The 14662-nt window shown below is 38.3% G+C and overlaps 1 protein-coding gene across 1 annotated transcript; it reads right to left on the bottom strand.

The window, feature by feature from the left end:
* Window positions 1-524: 524 nt before the first annotated feature.
* On the bottom strand, window positions 525-7992 carry LOC752623 (acyl-coenzyme A synthetase ACSM3, mitochondrial-like). Its single transcript, XM_030985088.1, has 10 exons — window positions 7882-7992; window positions 7158-7258; window positions 5879-5991; window positions 5230-5348; window positions 4406-4479; window positions 4238-4292; window positions 3671-3792; window positions 2576-2732; window positions 1058-1186; window positions 525-554 (listed from the first exon to the last, which is right to left on the bottom strand). The coding sequence occupies exons 1-10, from the start codon at window positions 7990-7992 to the stop codon at window positions 525-527; spliced, it is 1011 nt and encodes a 336-aa protein (XP_030840948.1).
* Window positions 7993-14662: the final 6670 nt, after the last annotated feature.

Genomic DNA, 14662 nt, shown 5'->3' with positions numbered 1-14662 from the left:
TCTTGAGATATTGTGATAACGGTCAAACGGGACGGACGTACGGACGGACGTACGGACGGACAACCCGAAAACATGATGCCTCCGGCACCACCTTCGGTGGCGGAGGCATAAAAACCTTAACCGCAAGCCTGGACCCAAGAATATATTTAATCCTTACCCTTAAACTAATCCAGTGGCCCATTGCAACCCTACCCATGACCTCATACCTTTGTCAAAAAGAGCCTGGAGCAAATGTTGCTTCACCAATATTTTTCATCATCTACTCATATCACATTTTCTCCTCCCAACCCTTCTGTCTCATCTTGTCTTGCTCACCGATATATAAATTCTTCACACTCCCCAACCACTATTCCTTTAAGGATGATGAAGATCTTACCAGGAACTCACCTACACTGAGGGCCACAGGGTTCTCCTCTCTCTCTCTCTTTCTTCCATCTCTCTCTCTCTCTTTCTTTCTTCCCTCTCTCTCTCTCTCTCTCTTTCTTTCTTCCCCCTCTCTCTCTCTCTCTCTCTCTAGCTCTTGTTCAGAAGATCTTACCAAGAACTCTCCTGCACTGATGCAATCCCTCAAGGATCTGAGACCATACTGCGACGTGTCCTGCTGGATCATCATGGTGAAGGCCGTCGGAGGGCCACAGGGCTCTCTTCTCTCTCTCTCTCTCTCTCTCTCTCTCTCTCTCTCTAGCTCTTGTTCAGAAGATCTTACCAAGAACTCTCCTGCACTGATGCAATCCCTCAAGGATCTGAGACCATACTGTGACGTATCCTGCTAGATCATCATGGTGAAGGCCGTCGGAGGGCCACATGGCTCTCCTCTCTCTCTCTTCCCCCCCCCCTCCCTCTCTCTCTCTCTCTCTCTCTCTTGTTCAGAAGATCTTACCAAGAACTCTCCTGCACTGATGCAATCCCTCAAGGATCTGAGACCATACTGTGACGTATCCTGCTAGATCATCATGGTGAAGGCTGTCGAAGGGCCACATGGCTCTCCTCTCTCTCTCTTCCCCCCCCCCCCCTCCCTCTCTCTCTCTCTCTCTCTCTCTTGTTCAGAAGATCTTACCAAGAAATCTCCTGCACTGACGCAATCCCTCAAGGATCTTAGACTATACTGTGACGTATCCTGCTGGATCATCATGGTGAAGGCCATCGGAAAGCCACAGAATATTGAGATCGGGTAGTCGTTGAATACCTGGAAACAGGAAGGTACGGTCAGAGGAGATGGGAAAGAGAGAATGATGAAGATAGTAATAATGATGGTGATGATGATGATAATGAAAATGATGATTATGATGATAAAAAAAATGTTAAATAATGATAATGAAAAAGATGATAACAACAAAAACAAAAATTTGTGCTTTTATAGTACATTTCAGGAACACAAGCCCCACAACAAGGCACTTCACAATTAACAATGTACATTGCACACAATCACTGGGAACATTTATCACAGAGATAATTGTCAGCAGAAAGCCAGACGACAATTCAAGTACGGCACTTTACAAATAGATAACACCATTATCTCTTTCTCTCTCTCAACAGAAGATTTATCATGGCATTTTGTTCACAAGTATCTATTTCATGAGTGCATATGACCAAATACAACAAGAAGTTATTACATGAAAATGCACACTGTGATCTTGAGACAGAACCCTCCCACTCCAATTGTAGAAACTGTCAGGACAACTTGTGGTTCTCATTATTTTATTGTGAGTATCAACCACTAAAACATATTTTGCTGTGTATGCAAGTTGAACTACCGGTAAACTCTCATTTAACATAAAAGCGAATTACCAGTAGACACCCCATACTGGCCTGAATTGAATATGGAACTTGAGTTTGATTGCGGTTCCATGCTCAGGATTTTTATGTTACACTTTATATTCTTAATTGTTAGACTGTACAGTTTTTTTAGGTTGATTTTATACATTCTAGCAGAAAATAATGATATAGTTATATAAATGGTATCTCTTAAAGGTAAAGACCAGTATTGGAAATGCCCCAATTTCAAAAAATAAAATGGAAGCTCTCATTACCAATCATGTGAAAGAATATGTTTTGACTAATACATGATGATAAAAAATTTGCCGGGAAACCACCTACAAGTTCATATATTTGGTAAATTTGTATCTCTCATGGACTGTGAGAGACATAGGGTAGTCCAAAATATACATCTTTCTGTGTATAGTGCTTGTAACTTTACGAAGAATGGGCCAAATTTCTTATCATTTTGATGATTCCAGAACCTTGCAGATGCTAGATGCTAGAGGATCAACCTTTTCTGATCGATTCCACAACGTTTCTTTCACAATGCAATCGCATGACCATAACTGGTCTTTACCTTTAAGATAGGCCATTCCTTATAAGGCTAGGAGCATTGGGTGTTACTCTGACTACACCAAAGTGCCAAGTCAACACCCTTACATACCTCCTAGCCTCCAAGACTGGTGAACACCAAGTAGGATATGCAGTTCAAACCAGTTCAAACCGGTAGATACCAGTTGGAAATCCTTACTGGTTTCAACTGGTTTCAACTGGTTTCAACTGGTATCAACTGGAATTTCAACCTGGTTATACTTACCTGCAGAGTTTGTTGTGGATCAAACCTAGGTGAATGATGGATAAAAACACAGGATCCCTGGCCCCAGGGAGCATAGACGTTACTGTAGGCAGACTTGGCCCATCCCGTGTCCGACATGTTCCAAAAGATATCATGCGGCGTCAGATCCAGCCAATACCTGGACGATAGCGGAATGAAAATTGATTGTTAATCACTGATAAAAATCATAGAAGTCAAAGAGGTCAAGATAGATTTCCTTTATTTTGTATTGATCCGGTTTGCCTCAAGTGGTTCTTGTGATATCGTGTTAACGAGAAAATGGGATGGACAGCCAATCCGAAAACATAATGCCTCCAGGGAAAAAAAACCTCTGAACAGTTTGGTTTGAAACATCTCAATTTTGACAAATAAAGTGACTGGTGCTGATGTTGGACGATTTTGACCCTTAAAGGTGAAAATATCATGATATTGCTAATTTTACTCTATATCTCATAAATATGAAAATCATTCTTAAAGTTTACAGTTTACTCTTAATTACATTCTCATCATATTGATAAATTGCAAAAGATTGAAAACATAGTTTTCAAAGCAGAAAAAAAGGATCGTCACGCTTTCTGACTGACCCAGATATATGCTGTTTTTTTAAACCTTTCAAAGTTAATTGAAGACGATTAAAACTCTAAGGCCTCACTGACGTCAGAAATGGGACGTCCGTGCATCAAAATTTTGTTATTAAAGGTTTAATAATTGGACTGAAATGCCAGTAACGATATTCCATCAACTTTCAGAGACTGGGTCTGATTATCATAATATCGAGGGGTCAGTGACACAAAGACGTAACTCTATTTTGGCCATTTTGAGAGAAATTAGTTTAGAGGTCCACTTAGGCCTTAAGAAGTTAAGTCTATTTTTCACTAGCCATTGACTTCAATGAGGTGTTGGGTGGAGTTACGGTAAGTCTTTGTTTTTTCCTGGAAAGACTTCATTTAATTTCCTGAACATTTTTATTTCAAATACTCATTTTGGCAAAATATGGAGTTACGTCTTTGTGTCACCGAACCCTCGATATTGGCCACACACAAGGTTTCCTTGACGGGATGGAATACTTGTACTCACTTTCCTGTGATGATGTGACCGAGACCATAGCTAACATGTGTGTGTTCAGCCATCTTAGGCTTGGCTGTAGTCCCACTGGTAAAGAAAACTGTCATGGGGTCACTACCTCGTGTCCTCACACACTGCAAAGAAAACATGTTTTGAAAGAGATAGAAATCAAAACCAAAATCAAATAAATATAAATCATAAATATATGTTAGATAAGTGAACTTACCGGTAAGTGCACTTATCTGCATTTATTTACATCAAAAGAATGGCCTAGTTTAAGTCCGATTTTTACAATCAATAAATATACAGTTCAACATAGAATTAGAAAATGCTTTAACGTTGAACATATCCATTTTTATTCATGGTGAAAATATTTTAAATCATGTGAGTCATCCTAGACCAATTACCTGCACAGGAATTCTTTCATGATAATATATGCAACTGCTCTTAAAACAAAGTATATTTTATCCCTGCTTTAGCTCAGCTGCCATGATAAGGCACAACAGCATTCAAGGAATTTCTTTCAAATGGGTACCATTTTACCTCTCCTGAGTTGAGAGTGGCAAATGTTTAGCTTACCTCGTGCTCATCTGAAGCTGCATCGTAAAGCTCTTGGAAATCTAACCAACCAGGTCTGTAATAAACAGATATATTGATTCGTTAAAGAAAATGAAATGCATCAGCGGTTCTTGCCAGAATAGCAATAGTTTCTAGAAATGGCCATTTTGTAAACCTTCTTAAGCTTACCTATCGCTTCTGATCTTTTCATCCTTGTCTCTGATGAGAATTTTATGTTGAAAACCATCAGTATCCTTGACAACCTGAGAAAGATGATTATGAAATGAAAAAAATTTAATATTGGCAAATTGTAACCTCCATTGATGGGATGCTGTTTTAAAGCATGTCTGCACTAGTTTGGCCAGGGGGATTAGACCTCCCTGCAAGGTCACTGACAGGTGGTTATCTCAGCTCTCAATTAACATGAGAAAAAGGGGATCATGGGGGACCAACAGGCACCAATTAGGCATTGTTTGCTATATAGAGGGCGCAAGTAGCTGTACGTAGTGCACATGGGCTTTAAAAGCAGTATATTACTGATAACATTCAAAACATTATTTTTTACAACCATCAAACATGGGGGGAGGGGGGGACGTAAAAGAGGGGACAGCAAAACTAAGGGAGATGTGAGTTGCTTTAACAGTATGGTGCAGCTCTCTACTGTTGACTACAAACTGACCCAGATGGACCCTGCCCTAAGCAATAGATTATGATGGTGTTTACATAAATCTCATCAAATCACTGAGGTCATCAAAGCTGAACAATAGTTAAGTAAAATAAGGAATAAGTAAACACTGCTGTTTATTCTCTATGGTAGCTGCAAGAAACATTGTCTTATCTTCTTCCCCAGTGCCGTATCGATCTGCGCATGTACTGACCTGCGCAGTGTGGAAGAAAGGTCACTATCTACTGCCATACATTGTATTTGTGGTAGGGTGAATTACACAAACACATTTCTGAAACTGTCATGAGAAGGGGTTCAATGGTTTCAAATTTCCCTCCTAGGTTCCTACCTTATCAACCAGATGTGAGATTTCTTCATCTGTAATAATGCAGACAGCTTTGGAGCTCTCCAGTCTGTCTCTGATATCCATCTCTCTGAGCTGAGTAGAACCAGGCACAAGCACTGCCCCTGAAAGAAAAAGAATGATGTAACATTCTGGTTAGTCCAGTTTCTGTCAGTTTTTTACATATTTTAAATTCTTAATTCATCTTTGTCGTCCTCCCTTACATGCATCACACACAGAGCGCGGTGTCACTAATCTTGGGATCCCCTAACATACACAGAACCAGACTTTTTGAAAAATCTGATAACTTTTCCTTTTTCTTTTCTCCATCTTCTTTATCTTCCCTTGTTTTGTAATCGTGATTTTATGTAAATTATGCACCAAAGTTATTGTAAATTTTTATATTTTGTGAGGATCATTTTTAACTAGCCATTTATGTGCTTTTCAAAATCCTCCCACTTCAGATGTTTTTGAGAGATGATTATTGTGGACCCCAAACATATTTTGAAGAGGGGAGTTATATTTGATCAGTAAGGCTTCCCCTTCGCAGTGATATGAATTTTGCATCAATTCAAAACACTTTTGATTCTTCGGGTGACTACTTTAAGACTAAGACTTCCATAAGATAGTCCCTTGATATGCTTGAGTTTCTTACCTATTCTTAGACAAGCCAGATTGAGGAGCCACCATTCTGGAATGCGTGGTAGGATGACCATCACTTTATCATGCTGCTTGATATGACAGCTCTTCTGCAGCATATTGGCAACCCTGATTTGGTTACAGGAAAAAAAACATTCAAAAAATCAAACATAAACATAAAAACATTGAATTTTCAGTATAAAACAACAAATCAAGTGGAAATTTCAAGTGACATTAATATTTTGTTTTCATTTTATATTGAAAGTGATGCAATTTGTAACTTATCATTTGAAATCACACACTATTTTCATGTTCATCAACATTTTCAATTTCATCCATTCATCTATATTTCCTTCTCTTGTCTCTGTTCATATAAATTCATCATTTGCAGTTTGGTAAAAAACTCACTGGAAATACTTTTTTTTATGATGTTTTCATTTTAATTCAATTTCAAAGCTTAGAAATGATTTTGAACGACAACTATTCATTAATTGTTAATTTAATGTCAAAGATTACAAATGTTATGCAACTCAGAAAATACCCCATGGTTAGTATCAAAACTTAATGTGTGAAATTGAAAATTGCAACTGCTCAAAAACGAAAGTTCTACTAGATGCGGCGATCGCCAAAACAGCATCCTTTCGTGATCAAAAACCTGGCAGCTAGCTTTAGTTTTCCATTAAACGTCCAGGGAAGGTGTCTGCTCTTTGACACCAAAACTGTCACACAGGTACATGTAATTAAACTGGGATGTGTCCTGGAACACTTTTCTGTGTACCTTTGACCTTCGTGACTAGATTACCTCTATAGGGGTCACATTTATATTATATTAGATGGCTTTGAGTGTGATACAAGAATATATTGCTTGAGCTATGACAATATTGAACAAGTTGGAGGCAAGTCCAATATTGTCATAGCAAGAGCAATATATTCTTGTATCACACAAAAACAAAGCCATATAATATTATTATTATCTTTATCAGGCTGACTAGCGAATTAACAAAATTTGACTTACCTCGATAAATATGGATTTTTGTGTGTGTGTGATATCGATATCGATAATTAAAGTTCCTGGATGACTGAGCAATACAAAAACAATATTGGTCAGTCATCCGGGTACTGCGCTAAAGATATTGAATACACTGATTTATTGTACCACTTGGAAGCCTTATATAGATAATTAAACAGTATCTCCCAAACATCGTCCGTTTGGAGCTAGAAGGATGTTAACTCATACTTTAACACAGAGTTAAAGCCCTTATGGTTCTGAACAGAAGACATAGAATATTGCTTACTTTTTTGACTTTTCTGCAAGATCCCTAAAGGACCACTTGATTTCATTTCCTTTGGTATCTATCCACCAAAAAGCTGGGTTGCTGGTGGACCTCTCTCCCGTCTGTGAAAAAGAAAGAGAAAAAATGCAAATTTCTGTAACTGACTTCTTCATAAAAGATACACTGGGAAAAATAAAGTGAAAAAGAGACAAAATATATACACCATGTATACCAAACGAAGCCTGAACAGCATGCACTATCACTTTCCACTATGGCTTAACCTATATTATGTAAAATCTGTATTTACTATTTTTGCATAAGTGTAAGGATAGACGCAAGAAATCTTCCAACAATTTTGTGAGCAATTCCCATTTTGACAGTACGGTATGATAGTTGCCAACTGTATCAAATAAAATTTTGAAGGCAGAAGGAAAGGGAATTAAACTTCTTCCTTTCCAAATTCATACTTTTCAAGATAAGCAAATCTATGCTCCATTTGTAAATGCGTTATCTAAAATATTAATGATTTCAGTATAATATATGCAAATCATTATTTCTTTATTTCATTTTTTCTTGGGGCACGCTACAAGAGTCCTATCTCGCACCCCGGGGCAACTTGTCTGACACGGCTGGTTGCAGCAACTATTTCGAAGATCAAGATACATTAATCTTGCTCTAAGGAGACACGAACGAACGATTATTTCTTATGAATCTTAGAGAGCTAAATTAAAACATTTTTACACACCTCTTCCTTCCTGGCCCATTCATCCATCACATCGCTGGCAAAATTAAAATACTCTGGAACATCAATTTTGAACTCCTTGCGGCCCAACTCATAATCGTTGAAGCCTGTCATAGAGACTGCCGACAAGAAGGACCTCGACGACTGTTGCCATGGCGACACGGTCACGTTCAACGCATCTTTAGTGTTCTTCCATAACGGTTTTGTGATGCTGTAGTTACATGGAGTCGAACATGTTCTGAAGATGCTCGGAGATGGACGATGCTTGGCAATGATTGCTGATGTACATGCAGCTCTCCGACTCCTTTGCAAGATGCTGGAGCTGGAGGTGGGTGAGAGGGGAGCTCTGGCCCCATCTTGGCAGGAGATGGAGCGCAAGGATGCCTCACAACAAGATGAAAATGTTCTCAAGTTTTTGAGTGTAGAAACTTTCCTGCTGGCTTCTTTGAAAGCCCGAAGGTTTCGGTTCACAAGAGCAATTTGTCTAGACATCTTGGGTGTTAATGACTTAGCTAATTAGCACACAAAAGTGATATTTATCGAGACAGGGCTTAACGTTGACATCCAAATGCAAACTGGAAATAGACAAAGAGAGAAAGAAAAAAAGAAAATATACTAATAGAACATACATGAATCTGAAATAACATTAACAGTTTAAAAACTTGCGAACAAAAAGCATGACTCTCCTTGAAACATTGACTATATTAATATATACATGATATTAGTTTTAAACATAATTTCGTCCTTCATTCCTCTACACATATCTTCTTCAGGAATGAGATTTCATTTTCATGAAGCGGACAGGAGCAATGAAGCGGACAGTCGGCGAGCCGAGGCGAGGGCTACGGTTTGAGTTACGCCCACTTAACTCAACTGCTCATGCTCAAGGTTGAAAATTAAATCTATGAAACGTACTTGTAAAAACTCTCTTGTCATTCTGACATTGACGAAAACATAATTCATTACTACAACTCACTTGTTCACACATTCGCCGAGGTTGTTTGGTATTTTGCAAAGCAAACAGTCAAAAGAATCACACCAATGCACTGCACGAGAACTGATCCGAGGTCCTGCTGCGCATGCTGTGCATGACTGTGATATAAGAAAGAGTGCTACAATATGCACCGGTACCCCGAGCCCGACTCCCTCCCTAGCCCTCGGCCTCGGAATCGGAATACGGGTACAGGTGGACTCGATCTTGCATGGCCCAGAGAGCCGCCAAATGTATGCGCTTTTCAAGGGTTTCTTGCTTTTCTTGCAGTCCAATGCAACCTAATTGTATAGTGATATCATCATTTTTTTTAAATATGGTGTGCTTAAATATTTAAAATAATCCAATAAAAAGAATTTTGTCAAATAACGAATGGAATAATGTCTTAAATAGCCTATACTGCTTACTCCACAATATTGAGAAAAATGAATAAAGACTAGTCAACTCCAATTTGCAGGGGGTTTCCCTATTAAACAGCTGGCGGTTACGGCTGACCTGGGAATCTAAGAGTGAGAGTTTATTTTGTTGTAGTTGCTGCTGTTTATAATGGCAATATACATATTTTAAAACTATCACTCATAGTGATAATATTTTGCTTCTTTGGCCCAAATATTGTTATCCTCTGATACTTGCCACACTTTCCTTTTACCATGTTTACATTATTACATTTGTAATTTACTTTTAATTTGAAGTAAACAAAAGTTCAACAAAACGCTGTATGAAGGCCTACGTGTATCATACAATCGCCCCGGCAACCGCCCTCTGTTTGTTTCCCCTTCACAGACGTATATGAAGAGTGTACATTAACTATTAACCCGTGTAAATTTCACTAACTAGGCCTAACTAATATACATGTACCTTTAATAGATCATGTGAACATTGACTTTAAAAGTACCAGATATTAAAACTCAAAATGATATTGTAATGATATGATTTTTTTTTTTAATATGATTCACCGAGAAGGATAGATTTATAAGTCCATTAGGGACTTCCGGAACCAAGTATGCAAGTACGTGGTATATTGTATATAACTATAAAATAACATGTCCATGTATAAATAGGGGTATGCAGAATATATATAGGCCCATAAGTAAATATAATATAATTTCATGGATAAGTGCCTCATTAATTATGTATATGTTTTGCTTTGTTTCATTTTTGATTAACTGCACTATTTTTCATCAAAAGCCCATATTTGTTCCTTAGCATTTCTCGATATACACGAAATGTTTTTCATTTTTAATGAATATCTTTAAGTCAGTGCAAACAATTTCCTTGGGGAGTGTCTACGTTTAGTTCACACCCGAGTTTTTTTTCCTCTGATTATTACATAAAGTATTCCAAAAGGGAGCCACCCTGTTCCACACCTGAGCGACATGATTTATTTTTTTCCTTTAAAAAATTCTGAGAAACGCGGGTTTTACAGGATGGGGCCGAATAAAAAAAAACAGGATTTGGTAACCTGGCATGATAAAATGATAATAATATTAATAAAAACCCTGACAAAAAAAAAGGGACACCAAACAAAATTACGATAAAAGAGAGAGTTGAATTAAATACGAAAACTATATAGGTGGCCATTATAAAAAAAAACAGAATAGACGGTAATTATGATTGGTACGAACAATATTTTTCAAAATTTTGACGCACCATATAGCTTGGCTATTCATTCATCTACAGATTCTAGAAATACGAAGGGGGAAAAAACCCATTAACATGTGATTGGAAGGTTTATGTGTGATCTTATAAACAATCGACTGCCATATATATTTTTTCTCTCCATATTTTCTCATTTATCAATCATCCCTATCAAAAGTAAAGAGCAGCGAAACTTGTTACCTCCATGGAACCGACCAAATCATGATGAAAAAACGGTCCGTTTCAAATTCAAGTTCTTTGGCATGGAATCAACTGCCAACAGATTGAACTCAAGGACTGTGTTTAGTAGAAAATTGTGAACAAAAAAAATGTATCCTCCATCTCTTCGGTGAATTTTCTTTCGAACAAAAATCTCAATTTTTCTTTAAATAAAAAAATTTAAAAAAATTAATTTGAGTTTTACATGGTATCAAGCTTTTAATCATATTTCTTTCGAATACAATTGGATTGTTTTTATGATAAATCAAAATAACACAATCGCTGAGACAACTCAAGGGCAATTTCAATATCATATTGTTTGTCCAATAGAAATCATGTTCGGATCTCATAAAACGTCATTGTATATAATATTTACACCTTTTCTAAAGGGCTTGTAACGATTGCTCAGGTAATCATGTTATCAAGTTTTGAGTACTTTCGTAGAACACGCTATGATTTGCTATCTGATCTACGAACTTAGAGTTAGGTTACTTGAGCCAGCATTCCGTTGAAAACACGAACAACGATGGTATACTTGACGCAGATGTTAACAAAATAAATGTAAATGGTCACCGAGTACAGCTTTCTGCACTCGGTAGAGCCTCTTAATACTAGCCCTCACAACCAAAGGATGACTTTGTGGTCTAACCAGGCGCGTACGCAGGATTTTTTCAAGGGGGGGGTTTTAACATTTATAAATCGGTCCGAAAATTTCGCAACGACTCAGCCAGCCGCTGAATAAGCGGGGGGGGGTAAGAGGACACATTTTTTTTTTTTTTTTGGTCCCAAAAAAATCGCAACGACTCAGCCGACCGCTAAATAAGCGGGGGGGGGGGGGGGGGGGGGGGGGGGGGGGGGGGGGGGGGGGGGGGGGGGGGGGGGGGGGGGGGGGGGGGTAAGAGGACACTTTTTTTTTTTTTTTTTTGGTCTCGAAATTTGGAAATTTGACATTTTGCTCCGTTGGGGGGGGGTAGGGTTACCTTTTTTAGGTCGGCCATGGGATAAATTTTTTTTTTTTTTTTTTTTTTTTTAATATTAAAAAAAAAAAAAAAAAAAAAAAAAATCCAAAAGGGGGGGGGGGGGGGGGGGGTTTTAGGTTTTTTTTAGGGGGGTTTACACACAAAAAATTTCCAAAGGGGGGGGTTTAACCCCCCAAACCCCCCCCCCCCCCCCCCCCCCTGCGTACGCGCCCTGGGTCTAACCACCTTCAGACAACTCCACATAAACTCTCCCTCAGCCCGAAGGAATCCCTCGCAACCGGCTCCAGTGAGACTTGGCCTACCTGGCTTAGCCTCAACCGCCTAAGAACTGGCTACGGTCGATGCAGAGTCCTAATGCAGAGGTGGGGTCTAGGAGACGAACAAACGGCATGTGAATGCGGCCAGGAACAGACAATGGAACACCTGCTAGTCTGCCCACTCCTGCCAGAGCCATGCACCCAAGATGACCTGGAAGCCGTTAATTTCCGTGCCAAAGCCTGTGTGGACCACTGGACGGGACTTGTGTAGTGACTCGATAAGAAGAAGACCGAGTAGAGACTAACACAAAAGAATCATCCATGATTCTCGGGGATGATTTAAGAGAGCCTTCATAGAGGTCGACTCTATCTGAATTTATGGGCGGATTCCCCACTGAATATGAAGCTAACCAAGTATATAACTGAAAATTAATGTTACATGTCCAATATAATACAAAATTACTTCTAAAGTGCACAAAACCCATACGTTTCCTGTTTGCGCAAATTGTAAAGCAGATAATCATGCTTACCTTATTTAGCAGTAATTATTTCCATGGCCACACCACGCCTGAAATTAAGACGATTATATTTTCCATTCATTCTCCGAACCTTTATATTAATATGATTACTATGAACTATTATGAAATGATATATAGACAGTCGTTTTCTTAGTAAGGCTACCACGTGGTGTTACCGAAAGCCTCCAATTGTGAATACTTTTTCACCTTGGAAACCTACAGAGAACTTAATTTTATGAATCTGTTGATTATTTCTTAAGGTCTTATAGGCTAACTCCACCCTTCTTTTACAGAGCAACTTTGCTCTATTCATAGAGACATGGACGTGTAACCTTGATATACTAGTAGAGTTGTCTCGAATGAAAGAAGAAAATCATAGATGCAGAAACTATAGGGTGAGAGTTTGAACGAAGCGAGTAAACAATAAGAATATCATGGGTTTAAATAAAAAGGGAGATAACTGCGTGTATACGCAGGAGAATTTCAAAAGGTATGCTCTAGAGACTTGGTGTGTAATCTTAATGGAGAGTTGAAAATCACAGATGCAGATACTAGGGTCAGAGTTTGTACGAATCGAGTAAACAATAAGAATGTCATGGCTTTGAGATAAAACGGAAATAACTATATTCAGGGAATTTTAAAAGGTCAATCACTTTGACGATGAATGGGAAGTCCACCTTGATATTATGTGGGTTCAATAAAAACAGAAAAAATGAGAAAAACAAATCTCAGTGAAAGTTTTGAGCAAAATCTGATTAGAAATAGGAAAGGGGTTGTACAAAATTATACTTGCAATAATTCTATTTGGGGTGAATGTATAATCAACATTTTCTAAAGGGAAAACATTTTTTTTTAAAGCTTTTTAGTGAAGGGGAAATGGGTGGGGAGGTCGCAAGATAATTATGTCACATACTTGACAATTTGTGTTTTATTGATGGCATCTTAAAAAATCACAACTTTCTTATTTTTAATCAGTTTTTTGCTCAATTTTTCATTGACATGTTTTTTTTTCTACCTCTTTTAAAACCAAATTAATATAAGGATGACCTTCCCCTTCAAGTCGAAAAATTTCATTTTGTTGCAGCTTATTATACAGCCGCTGAGGTGTGATGTTTCCTTCTTAAAGATAAACTTGAGTTCCGTTAATGCGATTGCATTGTGAAAGAAAAGGTGTGGAATGGATCAGAAAAGTTGATCATATAGCATGTAAGTAATGGTGTGTAATGCAAGCTTCTGGAGTCATCAAATCATCATAAATTTGGCAGAGTCTTGGTAAAGTAACAATCACTTACACAGAAAGATTTATATGGGACAACACACATGGTGTCGGGGCTAGTACTACCCTGATTTCCTTATCTTTCTATGCTCATTACTCAGCAAGTATACATTTTCTTCCAAAATTGTTTGGCACATGACATTTATTTGTAATCTTGAACATTCAGTGTAAGTTTCGTTAGATTCTGTGAGAATTCATTTTCTTTTTTTTACCAGAACTCAAGTTTACCTTTAATTAGTTGCAGATCATACAGCTGAGATGACGTATATAAACATTGAATACACTCCCGAAAGAGGGGAAGTGATAATGTGACACAGTTTCCCTCATTAATATCGTCGTTCGCATGCAAAGTAATCGTATTATTTTCCCATTATGCAATTATAAATGGGCGTAGCCACCGTAGGGGGGGGGGGGAGAGAGAACCGGTCCACTTGCCCCTAATGAGATGGCGACAAAGAGAAGACTATAAGAGAAAAACGGGGAAAGAAATAAAGCGGGAAGGTACGACCTTTCATACACCCGGTTTACTCTGTCATTATCATTATGATAGTTTATCTAAGTTATTGTTCTCTCGTAATTCATCCACCCAATATTTCGGGTTCCCTAGTGAAACCAGTGCCCCCATAAAATTAATGACTGGACCACTCCATGCCATATTCATATCATATTCTTAGAGCTCCTGCATGTGACGTTTCTTTTGACTAAAATTTCTGATCATTATAGCCACTATAAAGGTGAAGATGGTAGGCTAGTGGATATGTCACCAGACTGTGGATCACATGGTTTGTGGTTCGAGTCCAACCACGGTACTAGTGTCCGCTTGCAAGACATTAATCCACATTTGCCACACTCCACCCATGTGTTAAGTGGGTACCCGATATAGGATGCGAACGTTAATGTTTGGT

The sequence above is a fragment of the Strongylocentrotus purpuratus genome, unplaced genomic scaffold (genome assembly GCF_000002235.5).
Source record: "Strongylocentrotus purpuratus isolate Spur 01 unplaced genomic scaffold, Spur_5.0 spur5_scaffold_14, whole genome shotgun sequence".
Lineage (NCBI taxonomy): Eukaryota > Metazoa > Echinodermata > Echinoidea > Camarodonta > Strongylocentrotidae > Strongylocentrotus > Strongylocentrotus purpuratus.
This window is presented reverse-complemented; position numbering and strand designations above follow the sequence as displayed.